At 41.4% G+C, this 19,684-nt stretch overlaps 1 protein-coding gene across 1 annotated transcript in view; it reads left to right on the top strand.

Moving 5' to 3' along the window:
- The window catches only part of RAD54L2 (RAD54 like 2), an 86,756-nt gene that overhangs the window by 43,631 nt on the left and 23,441 nt on the right, over window positions 1-19,684 (top strand). Inside the window, exons 5-6 of the mRNA XM_060164022.1 lie at window positions 18,391-18,592; window positions 19,545-19,684. Coding sequence (XP_060020005.1) covers window positions 18,391-18,592; window positions 19,545-19,684 — 342 coding nt within the window. The remainder of the gene's footprint in view (window positions 1-18,390; window positions 18,593-19,544) is intronic.

Below are 19,684 nucleotides of genomic sequence, written 5' to 3'. Positions count from 1 at the left end.
ACCACTGCACCACCAGGGAAGCCCTGGAATTGATTTTTGTGTGGTGTGAGGTATGGGTCAAGCTTCATCACCCCCCCACCTCCACCGATATGATTATCTAATTGATCCAGTATTCTGCATTACCTTTTTGTTTTACCCTTTGTTGTAAACGAAGGCACAGTATATATGTGGTTCTGTTTCTGAACTCTGTTTTCTTCCCTCATAACTTTCAGCGAAATGGGAGTAGAGGAGAGATTGTGCAGGGTGGTGGCTAAGAGCATGGACTCTGGAGCCAGATCAACCACCTGAGTTCAGATCCTGTCTTTACTGCTTATAGCTTTGTGAAACAAGTTTTTTCATCTGTAAAATGGGAATATATGTAGTATCATCTACTTAATAGGGCTGTTTCGAGGACTGAATGGGTAATATTTGTAACATGAATAAATCTAGCTGAAGGATAACAAGCATTGCTGGTGAGCTGGGCCCCAGTGCTTTTGGGAGCAGAGCTAGTGACTAGAGCAGTTTTGGATGGACTTGGGCATGACTGGGCATGGGGTAGGGTCCATATCTAGCAGGGCTCACCACAGACCTGTGCTGGGACTACAGCTATTCCCCAATTGCTGTGCCTGCCCTGACTTCGGAGTTACCCAGCAACCCTCCTGAAGAGAAGGTTTTTCAGTATTGTTTTAATCATCTTCTGAAGTCTTCAAATAATCTTTGGTCCAATATAGAATACAGAAGCATAATGTGCCAGGTTTGAATGAAGTTCCCTAAACAACATACCAAGAGAGACAGCAGCAGCTATTAATTTTCTCTCTGCAGCTATATTGATAGGCACTACAGCTTAGCAGTTGGGCACATACTAAAATAAAAAGGAAGAAACCTAGAGAGGGCTTTCTGGAAGCTAACCTTTAAGCAGAGACCCAAAAGAGAGTATAGGTTAGAATTGTCATTAGAATCTAAAACATAACTGTTAGATGAAGAAATGGGGAAAGACGGACACAGCCTCAGCCAAGGCCTAGAGACCTTGAGAGCACTGTGCTTTTGAGGCTAGAGAGCAGGGAGTGGAGGGTGTGTCGGTGCAGGTGGTTGGAGGGAGGTACTTGCTGGTCAGAAGGAAGGCTGGATACTAGCAATCAGAAAAAGCCTTAAGCATTTTAGATTTTATCCTAAGGGTAGAAAGAACATTTTAAGGTATTTTAGAAGATCCTGGGTGGGTGGAGACTGTGACATGATCAGATTCAGAAAGCTCTCTTTCTGCAGCAAGCAGCATGCATTGGAGGGGGAGTCATCAGAAGGCGGCAGGGTGACCCTTTGGAGGCTTGTGCCAGAATCCAGACCAGGTAGTACAGTGGTATGGAGAGAAGTAGAGTGGGATATTTAGGTAATTTCTTCAGGCACAGAATTTGTGATTGAACATGAGGAGATGAGAGGTTTTCTCCTTGATGGTGATCATATATGGTAGAGGTCTATAAAGTTTCCCTGTGGGGTGTAAGGTCCTGGTAGAGCCACTGCTGAATGCTCTTCCAGCTTAGAAATGTTGTACTTACGTTCCAGCCACTCTTTTAATCCAGAAGCAAAGACGCAGTGTGCTCTCAGATAGATGTATATTTTCTTTGCATTTTCTGTGGCCCTAAGGAAAAGATTTGTTTTATATCTAATGTGGTCAGTCAGAAAGGGCTTTACCTGTCTTTCTCTGACCAGAATTTACTCTCCAGCCTTTTGCATTCATAGAGTTAACATTTAAGGTTTCAATTAATGAGACAATTCAGGAGGTCGGTGACATGCAATCGTTTATTATTTTGCCAAGGCATGACTTTAAATGATGCTTTCTGGGGTATGGGAACTGATAATTGAGCCCTGCCCTCCACGGCATCTGCTCCTCAACCTACCTTGTTTTCTGCTCTCAAATCAGAAATTCTTATCCTCAGTAAGAGTCTGAAGGGATCATTTAACTGTTTCAGTTATATGTGAATGCATTTTGTGGAGGAAATGTTGTGCTGGAGGTATCTTTCTTCTCTCTTGCCTCCTGTGCTTTCCCAGAATGATATCTGATGCTCTGCTTGTGAAACCCTAGTCTTTGTGTACAGCCCTTTCTCAACTACTGAATCCTCCTGGAAATTGTGTGTGTGTGTGTGTGTGTGTGTGTGTGTGTGTGTGTGTTTGTGGTCGTAGCCTCAGTGCTTCAAAGCGTTCATCAGAAAAAATAAACTGAGTTGTGTTGATTTCCCCCCCCCATACAGGTTACTAGCATGCTTTTGTTTGTTCATAGGACCAGTGTTACTGTCTTCTACTCTCTTAGGTTAACAGATACAACAGTAACCAATTTTGGAAGATTATCACCTTAGTGTGTGTACCCAGGTCCTCTCTTAAATAAAAGCAGCAGAATTTGAGCTGTTGGTGTTACTCTTTACCCATCCCCTCTTAAAAGGGACAGCATTTGTGCCCTCCTAGTTTCCTCTTGCTTGTTGTGGACACCCTTACATGGGGCCCTAGTGAAGTTTGCGTGTTTTGCAAAGATTTGTATGTTATTCTGTGCTTCCATCACCGTTTAAAATGGATTTTCAGGTGGGAGAGTATGGGGCTTTACTTGCCTGAGCTCCAGAGGGAAGGACTACAATCCCCCGAAGCTGCAAGCAGGCTTGTTCTCTTCATTCCTCTCTTAAAATCTTCCCTTTGCGGGTGCAGAGGTCCTGTTAATTCTAGCCTCCTTGAGAGAGGCTGCCAGTTGGAGCCCTCAAGAAGAGCAGGAAGCCCAGCATAGATTGACATGGCCCTTGAACTAGTGCCAGCCCCGACACCTCTCTCAAGCAGTTGCAGCATCCGGTACAACTTTACTCCCTGTAGTGCTGAATGGCAGGTGGTGAAAGCACTAGCTCTTTAGTGATTCTGAAGTTTCTAGGAATAATTTGCTTGAGTTTTTAATCTATTTTTATTTCTCCCATATTTGGATCACTCATACTTTGGGAAACAAGCAAAAAATATTTCATTGCTTCTGTCTTCCCATTCATATCCCTAGCCTATTTCTTTTTTTTAATAGAGATGTAGTTGATTTGCAGTATTATATTAGTTTCAGGTATACAACACAGTGACTCAAAAATTTTATAGATTATACTCCATTTATAGTTATTATAAAATATTGGCTATATTTCCTGTACTGTACAATATATTCTTGTAGCTTATTTATTTTATATAAGAGGCTTGTACCTCTTAATCCCCTACCCCTATCTTGCCCCTCTTCTCTTGTCTCTCCCTCCTAGTAACCACTAGTTAGTTCTCTATATCTGTTTTTGTTTCTTTTTTGTTATATTCAGTAGTTTCTTTTATTTTTTAGATTCCACATATAAGTGATAATATATAGTGTTAGTCTTTCTCTGTCTGACTTATTTCACTAAGCATTATACCTTCCAGGTGCATCCATGTTGTTGCAAATAGCAAAATTTCGTTCTTTTTTATGCCTAGCCCAGTTTTTTTAAAAGATCTGTTTATTTATTTTTAAATTTTTATTTATTTATTTTTATTTTTTGCTGTGTTGGGTCTTTGTCGCTGCACGCAGGCTTTCTCTAGTTGCAGCAAGCAAGGGCTGCTCTTCGTTGTGGTGCGCGGGCTTCTCATTGTGGTGGCTTCTCCTGTTGGAGAGCACGGTCTCTAGGTGTGCAGGCTTTAGTAGTTGTGGCTCATGGGCTCTAGAGCACAGGCTTAGTAGTTGTGGTGCACGGGCTTAGTTGCTCCGCAGCATGTGGGATCTTCCCAGACCAGGGCTCGAACCTGTGTCCCCTGCATTGGCAGGCAGATTCTTAACCACTGTGCCACCAGGGAAATCCCCTAGCCCATTTCTTTAAAAAAAAAAAACACACATTACTAGGGAGTTGAGAGACCCTTGGAGAACTCTTGAGGAAACAGTGACCAGCCTGTTGTCTCTTTAGTCCCTTGGCAGAGTGTAGAAGGAAGGGCTCTCCCCACCAGGAAGCTGGCTGCAGGTTGCCAGGTGCCACAGTCACCAGGTGCCTTGGGTGGTGTGTTGTTTCTCAGTGAACTGCAGTCATTTCCAGATAGGAGTTGGCTCTTTCTCCACCTTCTGTTCCTTGGGCAGCAGTAAGGTTTCTCTTCCTTAATGCGTGATGATGGCTAGGTGTGGGGTTGCTTGTGGAATTCTGGGGGATAGAAGGAATGGGGGAAATCAAGCTGAGTAGGTGATTCAGTATTCATGTTTGGCATAAAACCATAGGATGTTAAGGATGATAGTGGATGTTTTCTTATGACTGATGGAATAATGAGTGATTAGAGAAAGCTGGGAAACACTTCAAGAACCAGCTCAAATTTCTCAAGTAACGATGTCAGTTTTGGCTATTTGTGGTGATGATGTTTTTCATATTTAAGTGTTCATATTTGTAAGTGTTCATATTCTGGATATACTAATCCTTTACTATTTATATTGTTAATAGCATCTAGTCTGTAGCTTATTTCTTAATGTTGCTCACAGTGCTCTTTATTGTAAAAAAAATCTGTAATTTCATTTTAGTCAGTTTAAGCAATCTTTCACATTGTTTGATAGTCTTTTATTTCATGAGTGAAAAAGTGAGAGGACATAGGAAAGGCATATTTTAAAGATTGGGGTGTGGTTTTCATCAGCATCTTTGGGTTTAATTTGGATTTTTAAAATTTTGATTTTGTGAAATTATTCTAGACATTACCTTGTCTGTAAGATTTTAGTGAAGCCAAGTATTCACTTTACATTTTCTCTCATTTCTTTATATCTTATTCAGAAATTAAACTAGAATCTTTCAACATTTCAGCCTTAGTCTGTCTTTTTTCCTTTGCTCAGAAGTTCCTACCTTGTGGCTGATTTGCTGAGAACTTGGTAATTCTTGCCTGTTGTTGCAGAGATGGCCAGAAATCTTCATCATCATGCTGAGCAGAGTCAAAATTAAATCTGTCTGCAGCAGAGGGCTAGAATTTCAGATGGGCTGAAAAGAGGTGTAGTTGTGTTTACAAATGACTGTTTCTTTAGTATTTTGGCCTTGATTGTGCTATAAGCAGTGGTTCTCTACAGGGATTGATTTTGCCCCGAGGGAGACCTTTGGCAATGTATAGAGACATTTTTGGTTGTCACAACTGGGAAGATGCTACTAGAATCTAGTAGATGGGGGGGGGGGGGGCGGGATGCTGCTGAACACCCTACGATGTACAGGAGAGCCTCCGACAACAAAGGATTACCCGATCCCAAATGTCCGCAGGGCCAAGATTGAGAACCCCTGTGCAGTCTTGGTATCTTTTACAAATGATTTGCAGTTGTTCCCCAGCCCTGTGAGAGCTAAGTGGAAAGCCTGGCCCTTTCTTTTCTTCATGTCTTAGGTTGTTTAATAAGTTAGTTAGAGTGATATCGGTCCCCTTGCTCTCAGATCTCACTTTAAAAGATGTGTTTAATTTAGAATTCTCTAGTGACTTTTAGCATTAATGCTGTGAAGAGTTATTTCTTCCCAAGGAGCAACTATGATGAGAATTTTTTTCCCTCTCAAACTGGCTTCTATGACTATTTTGAAGGTGAATCACATTTTGGTTTGTGTGAGTTTTTAACTTTTTAAGGCTTATTGGCAAATATATTGGCTTGTCATGACATATATTGAGTCAGGGAAAGCTCGGTCCACAGAGAACATCAATATGCACTCATAAATGATGATATATTGAAGATATTGAACATAAACATACTGAATAGGAACTGGTATACTTCAGTGGATTTTTTATTCATATGTGTTTTTCTCTAGTGGCAGTTTTGTTTAATAGAAACAAGCTCATTTTGAAAAATTCAACGTATATTTATTGAGCATCTGTTAGACAGCTGGCATTTTTGTTAGGCTTGAGGGATATAGTGGAGAATGAGATGGAAAGAATCCCTGCCTTCAAGGAGCTACAGTCTAAAAGGAGAGGTTCTTGATAAGAACCCTGTAAATAATAAAGAAAGGGAATAAGCCCCAGGGGTTGGGAGGAAGGGCCTATTTTAGCCAGTGTGTTGGTTGTGGCAGTGGTGGTAAGGCTCTCTGAGGATGTAGCATCTATGCTTCAAAGAATCAACTTATGGTTTTGCTTTTGCTCTTTAAAGTATGTTTTCCTCTGCTTTTTATTGTTTTCTTCCTACTGCTTTCTTTGGGTTTAGTTTCCTGTTCTTTTTCTAATTTTTTGAAAAGAAAATTTATTTACATCATTGATTTTCACTCTCCGTTTTTTTGGGTTTTTTTTTTGCGGTACGCGGGCCTCTCCTGTTGGGGAGCACAGGCTCCGGACGCGCAGGCTCAGCGGCCACGGCTCACGGGCCCAGCTGCTCCGCGGCATGTGGGATCTTCCCGGACCGGAGCACGAACCCGTGTCCCCTGCATCGGCAGGCGGACTCTCAACCACTGCGCCACCAGGGAAGCCCCACTGTCTGTTTTTTTTTGCTTTTGTTTTTTTGCTGCCCTTTGCCTCATGCGGGATCTTAGTTCCCCGAACAGGGATTGAACCTGTGCCCCCTATATTGGGAGCATGGAGTCTTAACCTCTGGACCACTCTCTGTTACTTTTTGACATTAATTTAAGGCTATGAATTTCTTTTTAAGAATAACTTAGCAATATCACACGATTTTTAAAAATCAACTTTATTATATAATTTACATAAAGTTCACATTTTTTTACCAGTGCAGGTCGATGATTGTTGACAAATGTATGTACCCATGTTATCATCACCCTAATCAAGATACAGAAAATATCCATTTTCCCAGAAAGTTCTCTCATGCCCGTTTGTAGTCAATTTTCCAGGCAACCACTGAACTGATTTCTGTCATTATAGGTTAGCTTTGCCTGTTCTAGCATTTTATATAAATGGAATTATACAATACATATTCTTTTGTCTTTGGCCTCTTGCTCAGCATAATGTCTGTGAGATTCATATGTATTGTTGCATATGATCATAGTTTGTTCTTTTTTTTACTGCTGAGTAGTATTCCAATTGCATGAATATATTACCCCTTGTTTATACATTTATCTGTTGGTGGACATTTAATCTTATGAATGAACCTGCTCTGAACATTCCTATAAAGTTGATTTTTTTAAAAAATTAGAGATATGTTTTTCATTTATTTTATTTTATTTTTATTTTATTTTTTTGGCTGCATCAGGTCTTCGTTGCTGTGCACAGGCTTCTCTCTTGTTGTGGCATGCAGGCTTCTCTCTAGTTGTGATGTGCGGGCTCCAGGGCACGTGAGCTCTGTCGTTGTGGTGCACAGGGTCCAGAGCGCTCTCTCGTTGAGGTACGCAAGCTCAGTAGTTGTGGCAATGTGGACTTAGTTGCCCCGCGGCATGTGGGATCTTAGTTCCCCAACCAGAGATCGAATCCGTGTCCCCTGCATTGGAAGGTGGATTCTTTACCGCTGGACCACCAGGGAAGTCCCTGTTTTCATTTCTTTTAGATAAAATATCAATAAGTGAATTACTGGGTCATATGGTAGGTGTATGTTTAACTTTATAAGAAACTGCCAAAATGTTTTCCAACATGACTGTACCTCTTCACACTCCTGTCAGTAGTACCATGAGAGTTCCAGGTGCCCCTCACCACAGTGAGACCAGCTACCATCCATCACCATACAAAATTGTTACAGTATTATTGACTATATTCCCTATGTGTACATTACATCCCCATGACTTATTTATTTTATAGCTGGAAGTTTGTACCTCTTAATCCCCTTCGCCTATTTCCTCTGTCTCCCCATACCCCCTCTGACAACCACCAGTTTGTTCTCTGCATCTATGAGTCTATTTCTGTTTCATTTTGTTTGTTCCTTTGTTTTGTTTTTTAGATTCCACATACAAGTGAAATATGGTATTTGTTTTTCTCTGACTTATTTCACTTATACCCGCCAGGTCGATCCATGTTGCAACAAATGGCAAGATTTCATTCTTTTTCATGGTTGTGCAGCATTCTCCACCTCTGGAATCTTGTCCCTTCAACTCCTGGTTGTCTCAGCATCTCTTCAATGCCTTCAAAAGAGTTGTGTTGTTGTTTGTTTGTTTAAATTTGCTAACATATTCCTAGCTGTTCTTGGTGCCACCTTTGGTTTGCCTCAAGCTATTCCGTCTTAGCTGGAAGCAGAAGCACCAAGCCAACATTAAAAAAAAAAGTGTGTGTGTGTTTTTGAGATATAATTCACCACTTTAAAGTATACAATTCAGTGGTTTTTAGTATATTCACAAGGTTGTGCAACCATCTCCACTTTCTAATATCAGAACATCCTCACCACTCCAAAAAGAAACCCTGTTACCTGTAAGCAGACACTCCTATTATCCTCTCCCTCAGCCCTTGGCAACCACTGTCCTACTTTCTGTCTGTATAGATGTACCTGTTCTGTGCATTTCTGTAAATGGAATCATACAATATGCGGCCTTTTGTGTCTAACTTTAACTTAGCATAACAACTAAGTCAACTCTGCGTGTGTGGTAAAATATATGTAACGTAAAATTTAGCATTTTAGCTATTTTTAAGTGTACAATACTGTGGCATTAAGTACATTCACATTGTTGTTGCAACCATCACCACTGTCTATCACCAAAATGTTTTCATCATCCCATTCTGAAACTCTGTACCCATTAAACAATTACTCCCCATTCCCTTCTCCCCCCAGCCCTTGCGAACCTTGAGAACCACGATTCTACATTCTGTCTCTATGATTTTAACTACTGTAAGTACCTCATATAAGTGGAGTCATATAGTATTTGTCTTTTTGTGACTGGCTTATTTCACTTAACATAATGTCCTGATTTATCCATGTGGTAGCATGTGTCAGAATTTCCTTCCTTTTGTAAGGAATAATATTCCATTGTATGTATATATCACATTTTGCTTGTCCTTTCCTCTGTCTGTGGGTACTTGGGCTGCTGTGAACGTGAATGTATAAATATTTCTTTGAGATCCTACTTTCAGTTCTTTTGAGTGTATATCTAGGAGTGGAATGGCTAGATCATATGGTAATTCTACGTTTAATTTTTTGAGGAATTGCCATACTGTTTTCCACAGCAGCTGTACCATTTTACATTCCCACCAACAGTGCATAAGGTTTCTAATTTCTCCACATCCTTGCTAACACTTGTGTTTTTAATAGTAGCTATCCTAATGGGTGTGAGATGGTATGTTATTGTAGTTTTGATTTACAGTTCACTAATGATTAGTGATGCCGAACATCTTGTCATGTGCTTTTTGGCCATTCGTATATCTTCTTTGGGGAAATGACTGTTCATATCCTTTGCCCATTTTTTAATCAGTTTTTTCTTTTGTTATTGAGTGTTAAGAGGTCTCTTTGTGTTCTGGGTATTAATCTCTTAATAAATACATAATTTGCAAATTCTATGTGTTGCCATTTCACTCTGTTCACAGTGTCTTTTTTTTTTTTAATTTATTTAATTTTGGCTGCATTGGGTCTTCATGCTGCACAGGCTTTCTCTAGTTGCGGCGAGTGGGGGCTACTCTTCGTTGCGTGGCGCAGGCTTCTCATTGTTGTGGCTTCTTTTGTTGCAGAGCATGGGCTCTAGGTGCACGGGCTTCAGTAGATGTGGCCTGCAGGCTCTAGAGTGCAGGCTCAGTAGTTGTGGCACATGGGCTTAATTGCTCCATGGTGGGATCTTCCTGGACCAGGGCTTGAACCTGGCAGGCGGATTCTTAACTACTGCACCACCAGGGAAGCCCTGTTCATAGTGTCTTTTGATGTGCAAAATTTTAAAGTTTTCATGAAGTCCAGTTTGTTTGTTTGTTTGTTTGTTTCTCTTTTATTGCCTATGCCTTTGGTGTCATATCTAAGAAATCATTGCCAAATCCAATGTCATGAAGTTTTCCCCCTATGTTTTTCTTCTAAGAGTTTCGTAGTTTTAGGCTTTACAGTTAGGTCTTTGATCCATTTTAGTTAATTTTTGTATATGGTAAGGGTCCAGTTTCATTTTTCTGCATGTGGATATCCAGCTTCCTGGTACCATTTGGCAAAGTAACTGCCCTTTTCCTATAGAATGGTATTGGCAGTTTTGTTGAAAATCATTTTGGCCATATATGTGAGAGTTTATTTCTGGGCTCTATTCTATTGCATTGATCTATATATCTCTATTTATGCCAGTATCACACTGTTTTGATTACTGTAGCTTTGTTGCAAGTTTTGAAATCAGGAATTGTGAGTCCTCCACCTTTGTTCGTTTTCAGGATTGTTTCTGCCTGTTTTTGTAAATAAAGTTTTACTGGAACAGAGCTGCACTCATTCACTCATTTGTTTACGTATGGTTGCTTTTGAGCTACAACAGCACAGTTAAGTAGTTGCAACAGAGACCTTATGGCCCACAAAATCTAAAGTATTTACTCTCTGACTCTTTATAGAAAAAGCTTGCCAATCCCTGAACATTAATACTCTTTGCTCATTTCCCCAGCTGTAGTGGATTATACCACAGATATGTAAATCAAAAGGAAAAATAATTCGTACAAGGGTGCTTATGCCAGTATAGATGTGAATGAAAAATAAAGTACAGCCCAAATGCCCAGCTGCAGGGGAATGACAAAATATTCTGTGGTATGCTGTTAGCTTGCATTAAAATGACATGTGGACTATATCAAAGAAATATTTATATATAAAACAAGTGATTAAAAGTAGAACACAAGGGCTTCCCTGGTGGCGCAGTGGTTGAGAGTCCGCCTGCCAATGCAGGGAACACGGGTTCGTGCCCCGGTCCGGGAAGATCCCACATGCCGCGGAGCGGCTAGACCCGTGAGCCATGGCCGCTGAGCCTGTGCTTCCGGAGCGTGTGCTCCACAACGGGAGAGGCCACAACAGGGGAAAAAAAAAAAAAAAGTAGAACACAAAATGATGTGTACCGCAAAAAAAAAAAAAAAGTAGAACACAAAATGATGTGTATTTGTTGATTACCAGTATAAAATAAATGTATATTACCAAATGTGGAAAAGTTGAGACCTAAATAGTTTAGAGGTTAGTGTCTGTTATTTTCCATTAAAACTTTAAAGTTAAAAAAACTTTAAAGTTAAAAAAACTTTCTATTTTCCATTAAAACTTTAAAGTTAAAAAAACTGTAAATTTTTTATTCTGGAAAATCTCAAACATAATAAAAAAATAGACATAGTTTTGTTGTTTTGTTTTGGGGTTTTTTTGCGTTATGCAGGCCTCTCACTGTTTGTGGCCTGTCCCGTTGCAGAGCACAGGCTCTTTATCATACCTAATTTTTTAAAATCAATAATTCCTTATATCATAAAATATCCAGATAATCCCTGATTATCTTTAAAAAATATTTTTACTGTTAATTTATTAAAATCCCTACAAGGTCTACATTTAGTTGATTTGTCTTTTAAATCTCTTTAGCATATAAACTTTTTAAGTACAGCTAAGATATAACCTACCTCTTTTTTGTTTTCTTTTTCTCCTTGCAACTTATTTATAGAAGAAAAGGATTCACTTGTTCTGCAGTTGCACACATTTCTAGACTTTGCTGATTGTACCCCTATGGTCTTGTTTATCAAGTTTAACATAGTCCTTTGTTCCCTGTATTTTTGCAAACTGGGAATGAGATATCAAGGTGTGTTCAGGTTCAGGTTCAGTGTTTATTTTATTTTATTTTATTTTATTTTATTTTATTTTTTTATTTTTTGCTGTACATGGGCCTCTCACTGCTGTGGCCTCTCCCGTTGCGGAGCACAGGCTCCGGACACGCAGGCTCAGCGGCCATGGCTCACGGGCCTAGCCGTTCCACGGCATGTGGAATCCTCCTGGACCGGGGCACAAACCCATGTCCCCTGCATCAGCAGGCGGCCTCTCAACCACTGCGCCACCAGGGAAGCCCAGGTTGAGTGTTTTGACACACATACATCATAGGTTGTCGTGCACATATTCTACCACATCACGTCGGGAGGTACATGGTAAGACTTGGAATCCACTGATCTTTGTTTATATAGATGAGATTGAGGAGGAAGAAGAAATGGAATAGCTGGAGAAAGGGCCCTGGAAGTGTTTGTACCTTATACCCCTAATGAATGAAATGTAGGTTTTTTTTTTTCAAAGCTACTCATTTGACTATCATATTTGTTGTGATGGTGTTCATAACTTGTTCCTGAGAAGCTTATGTAAGTGTTCATTGGTGTTTATATAACTCTGGTGATCACTGCTCACAGCTGGCTTGCATGAGGGAGAAAGTTCAGAGGTATCTGCCACCAGGTCTGATTCCATGATCCTGAACTTGGGTGGTAGTAGTCACTGACTTTTAAACCATGAAGACACTAATTTTCCTTTGTCAAAGCACATGTCTCTACCTCCTTGTTGAATCTTTAATCTTTTTTCCTCAGTGACTTTTGGTGGATTATACTCTAGAATTTTGGGGTGGGCTATTTTTTGAAAGTTAAATTAATTATTTCGGTTAGGTTGTAAATTCACATGGTTCAATATTCAGAAGGTACAAAAGAGCACAGTGAAAAGTTATATTTTGACTTAGGGAAATAGCAGTTGTATTATTAAGAATAGTTTAAGATGTAGTGTATATTATAATGTTATGTAGAAACCAGAAACTTCACCGTAAGCATTATGAAGCAGTAATGAAGCACTTGTAAAACACTGACTTACATGACAACAAATTTTAAATATTAGCACATCCATAAACTAAAGCCCCTTTAACAAGCAAATAGTAGTTGTTGAACACAGAAGCTAAGGATTCAAAGAATGCTAGGTGGTAAGGAGCTGATTTAGACCTGTATCCTGTATATAAAGGAAAGGGGAAACCTGTGTCTGAACTCAGTGTGCATGAGAATTGTATATACTGTTTGATCATTTAAAAATTACTACTGTGCTTGTCTACATTCAACCCATGCCAGACAGAAATTCACAGCCAAGCCTCACAAGTTGGAATGTCTGATAGTGAATTTGTGACATTCAAAGACTATCAGGTTTTGTTCTTCCTCCTCCCAGGAACAGCCCACTCTGCAAGGTAGAAACCAGAAGAAATAAATACAATAGTTGGCAACAAGTTCCCACTGCCCAACAGATCAAGTTCAAACCCTTTAGACCGACATTCAAGGCCTGCCGTCTATACTCTGACTCTGTTCTGCCTACTCTGTAGCCTTGCCTCCAGGTGTTCCTCCAAGTGGTTACTCAATAAATTTGCTTGTGAAATAGAAACAAAACAAAAGGCCTTAAGGCCAGGAGACCATCAAAGGTCATTATCTAACCAGGTCAAGGGACCCAGCAAAACACCAAGTTGAAGTGTGCCAACACAGCCCTGAGCCTGCTGTCTAGCCATCTATTCCTTTGGGAGGAAAAATTTGATGGCCTCCCAATTAGGAGGGAAGAATTCAGGGCTGTGAGTTAGGAGGAAGGTGACAATAGTACTATATGACAATGCTATGGAAGTATTAGCTCTTTGGAGGAGTGGGAGGCCTGAAGGAATGATAGTCTTTAAGGAAGACCAAGAGTTGCTGAGCTTTCCTCCTATAGGGCTTCAGATGGAAATGAGAGAGGACTGTTTAAGGAGGGTAGTGAATTTGGGAAGACAACTAGCCAGACTTGCAGTTCTACTTTGGAGCTTCTCTTTTAGTTCTCATGTTTGACTGGACACAGGAGCGATGGCACCTTGTCTCCTCAGCAGGTGGAACACGTCCATGAGCCAAGGCCACTTAACCACCCTGGACTCTGCTGTCTTTAGGAGGCCTTTTTATAAAATGCCTGCTGTGGACCTAGTGGTAATGGAGAGGGGATTGTTTTAACCTCTTGCTCCTGTTAATGATATTGCAGTGTCCCGTCATGAACATTCTTTGATGCCTCCCTTGACCATTTCCCCTTTGCTGTTCAAAAAGCAAAGGTTATCTACCTGAAATCTTTAGTGGTCTCTCCGTGTAAGAGTCAAGGAAGATGCTTCCAGTGCTGCTTCAGGGGAGTGAATCAGCCTGGGCATTCACATGTGAGTGTGTGTGTGTGCATGCACACAGGTCCACACCCACCATCTCCCTCCACCCAGTTTTTACAATGGCCACATTAGCTTCCCCTCCCTACCCAAACACCAGGCAATGGGATATAGAACGCTAGGAATAAAAGGCCTTGGAATTAGTCTTCCCTGGAACAGGGATTGACTTCTGTGCCAGCATCCAAGAAACTTGGCCTGTACCTCTGGTCTGTACCTAAGTTATCCTTGGACAAGGGGCTCCTGGGAAGAGACAGGGAAGTGGTTGTTGGGTTGGAAGGCCACTCGTGCTGCTATTTTGCTTAGTTCATTTTAGCCAATATTGAACTGCATGTACTTTCCTAACCATTCCACCTTGTTTAGAGTATTCCTTTTGCTTATGCTCTTCTACCTGTCTAGAATGTTCTTTTTTTCCTTCCTTTTCTAGCTGATGCCTACCCATTCTGTTAGATTAAACCCAAGTCTCACCTTTCCTGAGGAAGCGCCCCCATAACCAGTGATAGGCAAGACTAGATTGTGTCCTTTCCCCAAGTGTTATTGCTGTTAGGCATTCCACTGTATACGTATACACATGTTTCCCCACGTGGACCATTCCATTGTGCCTTGGCACAGGGCCTGATACATAGCAGATGCTCAAATGTATGTTAGGCTAAACTAAAAGCAGGGGATGGGAGAGGGAACAGTGTCTGGTTTGCGGCAGTCTCAAGTGGAAAGGTTTAGAATGTGGAGGGGTGTGTGCGTGTAAGAAACACTCATTTTGTAACAACAAAATGCTGTTTTCATATGTCATTTCTGCTTCTCCCTTTGCTTTCTTATTTCTGATCTTTGGTTAGGATATATAACTGAAGTTTGAGTTCTCCATACAAATAAATACTGCTACCTGGCATGGCTGACCAAGCTCCAGAGCTTTGTGCGCTGCCAGACTGTTGAATGTGGTTGTGGGAGTATGGAGTTTGGCAGACCAGGGTTTAAAGAATAATATTTTCCATGAGAGAGCTATTTACATCCTCATTTACACACGTAGGAACTATGGCTCAGAGAAGTTGAACCCATGAACATAGAGCTAGTAAGTGACAAAGCCAGGATTTAACACCAGGATTGCCTGACTACAAAGCTTATTCTCATAACTGTCTGCTCCTGTTTTCCTGCTTATTTCCTGTATACCCATAGGCAAATCTTTTTAACTTTTTAGGGCTTCAGTTTATCATATTTATTTATTTTTAAAATTTATTTATTTATTTTTGGCTGCTTTGGGTCTTCGTTGCTGTGCACAGGCTTTCTTTAGTTGCAGCGAGCGAGGCTACTCTTCGTTGTGGTACGTGGGCTTCTCATTGCGGTGGCTTCTCTTGTTGTGGAGCACGGCCTCTAGGCGCACGGGCTTCAGTAGTTGTGGCACGCGGGCTTCAGTAGTTGTGGTGCATGGGCTTAGTTGTTCCACGGCATGTGGGATCTTCCCGGACCAGGGCTCGAACCCGTGTCACCTGTATTGGCAGGCAGATTCTTAACCACTGAGCACCAGGGAAGTCCCAGTTTATCATATTTAGAATGAAGGGAGCAAAACTTACCTTGTAGAGTTATTGTAGGAAAGAAAGAAGAAAAGAAACCAAACCCATTCTTTGTACCTGGAATAGTGGTAGTCATAGTAAAAGCAGCAGCTGTTTTATACAATGTTTACTGTGTGCCAGGCATTGTCTTAGCGCTTTATCTAGGCTATCTCATATAATCATCACTACAACCCTCTGAGACTGAGGAATAACACTACAGTTGTTATTCCCTTTTCATAATTGAGGAACAGAAAGGTTATAATAAGGGGTAGAGTTGGTGTTCACACCCCAGCAGTCTGGCTTCAGTGTCTATACTGAACCCCTGTGCTCTGTTATCTCTTGCGAAACATTAGTTTCCAGCTCCATGTTGTTCTAGAATCTGACATTAATATGAAATAGACCATAGGGAACCCAGAATGGTAATAGGGCCAGGAGGGGCTACACCAAGCCATGGAAGGTGAGCAGTAACAGAATGTCTGGGACACTCATGATTCTCTGACTCAGCCACTGACTGGTGAGACGGCCCTTTGGTATTTTTTGGTGGTTGAGTGCATAGGATGATGACCCATGGTAAGTCTTTTTTTCAGCTTGGGGACATCAGCTTACTGGTTCACTCATTGAGGTCTGTGGCAGCCCTGGCCTCCCTTTACCAAAGTCTACAGGGTTGCATGTTTCTTCTTGAGTCCATACTGACATGTGTTTTTGTTTTGTTTTGTTTTTTGCGGCACGCGGGCCTCTCACTGTTGTGGCCTCTCCCGTTGCGGAGCACAGCCTCCGGACGCACAGGCTCAGCGGCCATGGCTCACGGGCCCAGCCGCTCTGCGGCATGTGGGATCCTCCTGGACCGGGGCACGAACCCGTGTCCCCTGCATCGGCAGGCGGACTCTCAACCACTGCGCCACCAGGGAAGCCCTGACATGTTTTTTTAAATGTTGAATATATAAATGAGGGAGAAGGGACAAATCTCCCTTACAGAAAAATTGCAGATAATAAATGTAGATGGAAAGAGGGAAATAGAAAACCACCATTAGAACACCACAGTAATAATTGCTCTAGGTAAGATCCACTGATGAATGTTATAATTAGTGGATGAAACTTTTAAGGATATTTGTGTTCTGAAAGCCTCAAATAACGCCCCCCCAAGCTTTTTTGTATGTGGTTTTAATATATGTCCAGAAATTCTTTGATGCCCCTCCCTCCAGGAAATGGAGCTTAATTCTCTTCCCCCTGAATGTGGACCAGGCTTAGTGATTGGCCTCTTAAGAATAAAATATGGAAAGGGAAACATAGTAATTTTACAGTGGAGAAATCTGGCAGACACCACTTCAAGGTTAATGTCACCAGTAATAAGTCATGTTGATATCATGTACCCTGATAAGATGTGATGAGAAGAGCACTTCACCTCTGTGGTATTCTTTCCTAAAAGTCATAACCCCAATCTAATCATCAGACAAACCCAAATTGGGGGACAGTCTACAAAACACCTGACCAGTACTCTTCAAAAAAGTATCAAGGTTGGGAGTTCCCTGGTGGTCCAGTGGTTTGGACTTGGCGCTGTCACTGCCGGAGCCTGGGTTCAAACTTAGGGAACTAAGATTGCACAAGTCCCTTGGTAGGGACAAAAAAAAAAAAAAAATCAACGTCATGAAAGACAAGAATAGGCTGAGAAACTGCTGCAGTTTAGGGAAGACTAAAAAGACATGAAAGCTAAACACAATATAGTATCCTAGATAGGATCCTATAACAGAAAAAGACACTAGTGGAAAACTGGTAAATCCAAAATAACAAACAAAAATAATACCAACAAAAAACAAAACTTCCTGAGTCCTTCCTGCCTGAGAGCCAAGTGGCATGGACTAGAGCACCTCAGTTTCAGCATTTCTGTTCTTATTCTGAATTCCTCTTACCTTTGGGAAAGACCTTTTGGTTGTGTAGTGCTTGTATCTGGGAGGCTGTGGCAGACTTGGGGACAGGTCTTTGTGATTGTCAAAGCCTGCCCATCCAGTGAACAGAATGCAGCTCAGCAAATGAGGAGAGGGATGTGCACATAGACCCCAGTTCTTGCTGGTGGTTGATACCACAAACGACATTCCCTCTGTCAGGAATTTCTTCCCCTTTTTCCCCTGTCCCCAAGGCAATAATACCATTAGACATTCTGTTCATCTTTTAAATTCTCACTTACATTTTACCTCCCATATAATTCCTTGTGTGATCATACCATGAAATAGTACCTTTCATAGCCCAATTATTCTTGGTTTAGCTAATTACCTTTGGCTGAAAAATGGTACCTTAAACTTTGAAGGTCTTTAGGTCAGTTTCCCTGCCCCTCTTGTATTTAGCACACCTTGCCTTATTATGTCTAGAAAACAAACTCCTTAAAGGGAAGGAATTTAGAAATATTCCTTGAAGCATCTAGGACAGTGCTTGCCATGTTGTAATCCCTCATTAAATGGTTGGTAAATTGAATGAATCCTTTAATACACTGAAGGGAGGAGTGGTCTCCCTGTTGGCAGATGAGACTCGCTTAGAGTCATACAAATGAGTGTGAGCTGTATTGGGAACTCAGTTGTCCCTTTCTGAGTAGTCTGAGACCATGACACTTCCTCACTCTGATCATAGTGCTAAATTATATCAAGAGTGATGGCTATCATTTGTTGTGAGCCTACTCTGGGGGCCAGGCCTGGTTCTAAGCATGCACACTATTTAGTCCTCACAACAGGTCTGCAGTGTGGACATTACTATACTCATTTTATAGATAAGTCCATTGAGGTTCAGAGAGATGTAACTTGCTTTATTGGATCACCAGCTAATAAGTTGCTGAGTTGAGATTTGAACCCTGGTGTGTCTGGCATCAAAACCCACTCTTCCTCCAGTAAAGGTTGGTCCCTGGCACCTCTTTCCCTTTGTCTCTTCAGACCCATCCCTGGAAGACATGTGTGGCACTGAGTGTGCCCAGCTGGGGGAAGATGGGCAGCGGCCACCGCGGTGCACTTCAACTACCTCATCTCAGTCTGAGCCTTCAGAGCAGCTTAGGCACCACCAAGGCAAGAGCCTTGCCTCCGAGGACCCCAAAAAGAAGAGAGCTCAGAAGCCCTCCCACATGAGGAGAAACATACGGTGAGCTATGCTCTGGGTAAGAGGGGAAGAGAGGGAATAGAAGTATTACCTTCATTTGAAGGCTGTCAGTAGCAAAAGGACTGGTTTGAGCAGGAGAGTCCGATTTCCCAAGGAGAAAAGTATAAGTTGTGTGCCCCAATTAATAGTGAAGATGCAGCTCAGGACCACTGGGTCTGGGCTGTCAGAGGATACAGGGCTGAAGTGGATGGCACTCGAGCACCCCTGGAGAGTGTCCCACTCTTTGGAGGCCCGGGAAGCAGCCATAGCATGCTCTGGTTGGACTCTGGTTTCTTCCTTTATTTTTTCCTTATGTCTCAAAATAAGAGGAGATAAAAGAAGTTGAGTTCTTATTTTCTTAGAACTCAACATCAGTTGGAAGACAACTGTCTGGTCCAAAGCAGGGCTTCTTCCTTGAGCTAAGAGATCAGCAGATGTGAACTTCCTTAACTATCCAAATCCCCAATAGTCCTTTCTTCTACCAATGACAATTTTGCTGTTGAAAGGAGCTAAATATTTTTTTCCTCCTACCCTCATTTTTTTTTAAAACATAATGATGACTTGAAAATTTACTTTAAGTTTGGGAAATAAGGATGTAGAATCATCCATAATCCTACTTTCCCATATAACACCTCTGTTTTTTATACTGCTTTCCAGCTTTATGAATTACATATTACTCTATTTCACTCTTGATCTGTTATGTGCAGAGATGATTCAGCAGGGGCACCTGTCAGGAAGTTAAATAATATGAAAAACATATTAGCCCAGAACCACCTGAGCCTTGAAGTCCCATTTATTTTTTTACCTTGCCCATTTCATGGGTGTAGTGGGACTGATATGGCTTCTCCCACCTCAGCTCTCTGAGCCCAGCAATGATGGTTTCCCTCTTTATCTTGACATTACATTGCCCAAATCTCAAGTGAACCCAAGTACTATCTCTTATTTAAATGTTTAGCAAGCTGCTCCGGGAGGATCAGTTGGAGCCAGTTACCAAAGCAGCACAACAGGAAGAATTGGAAAGAAGAAAACGCCTGGAACAGCAGAGGAAGGATTACGCAGCCCCCATTCCCACCGTTCCCCTGGAGTTCCTTCCCG

The sequence above is a fragment of the Lagenorhynchus albirostris genome, chromosome 10 (genome assembly GCF_949774975.1).
Source record: "Lagenorhynchus albirostris chromosome 10, mLagAlb1.1, whole genome shotgun sequence".
In the NCBI taxonomy this organism is placed as follows: Eukaryota; Metazoa; Chordata; class Mammalia; order Artiodactyla; family Delphinidae; genus Lagenorhynchus; species Lagenorhynchus albirostris.
The sequence above is the reverse complement of the archived record's forward strand: the minus strand, read 5'-3'. Positions and strand labels throughout refer to the sequence as shown.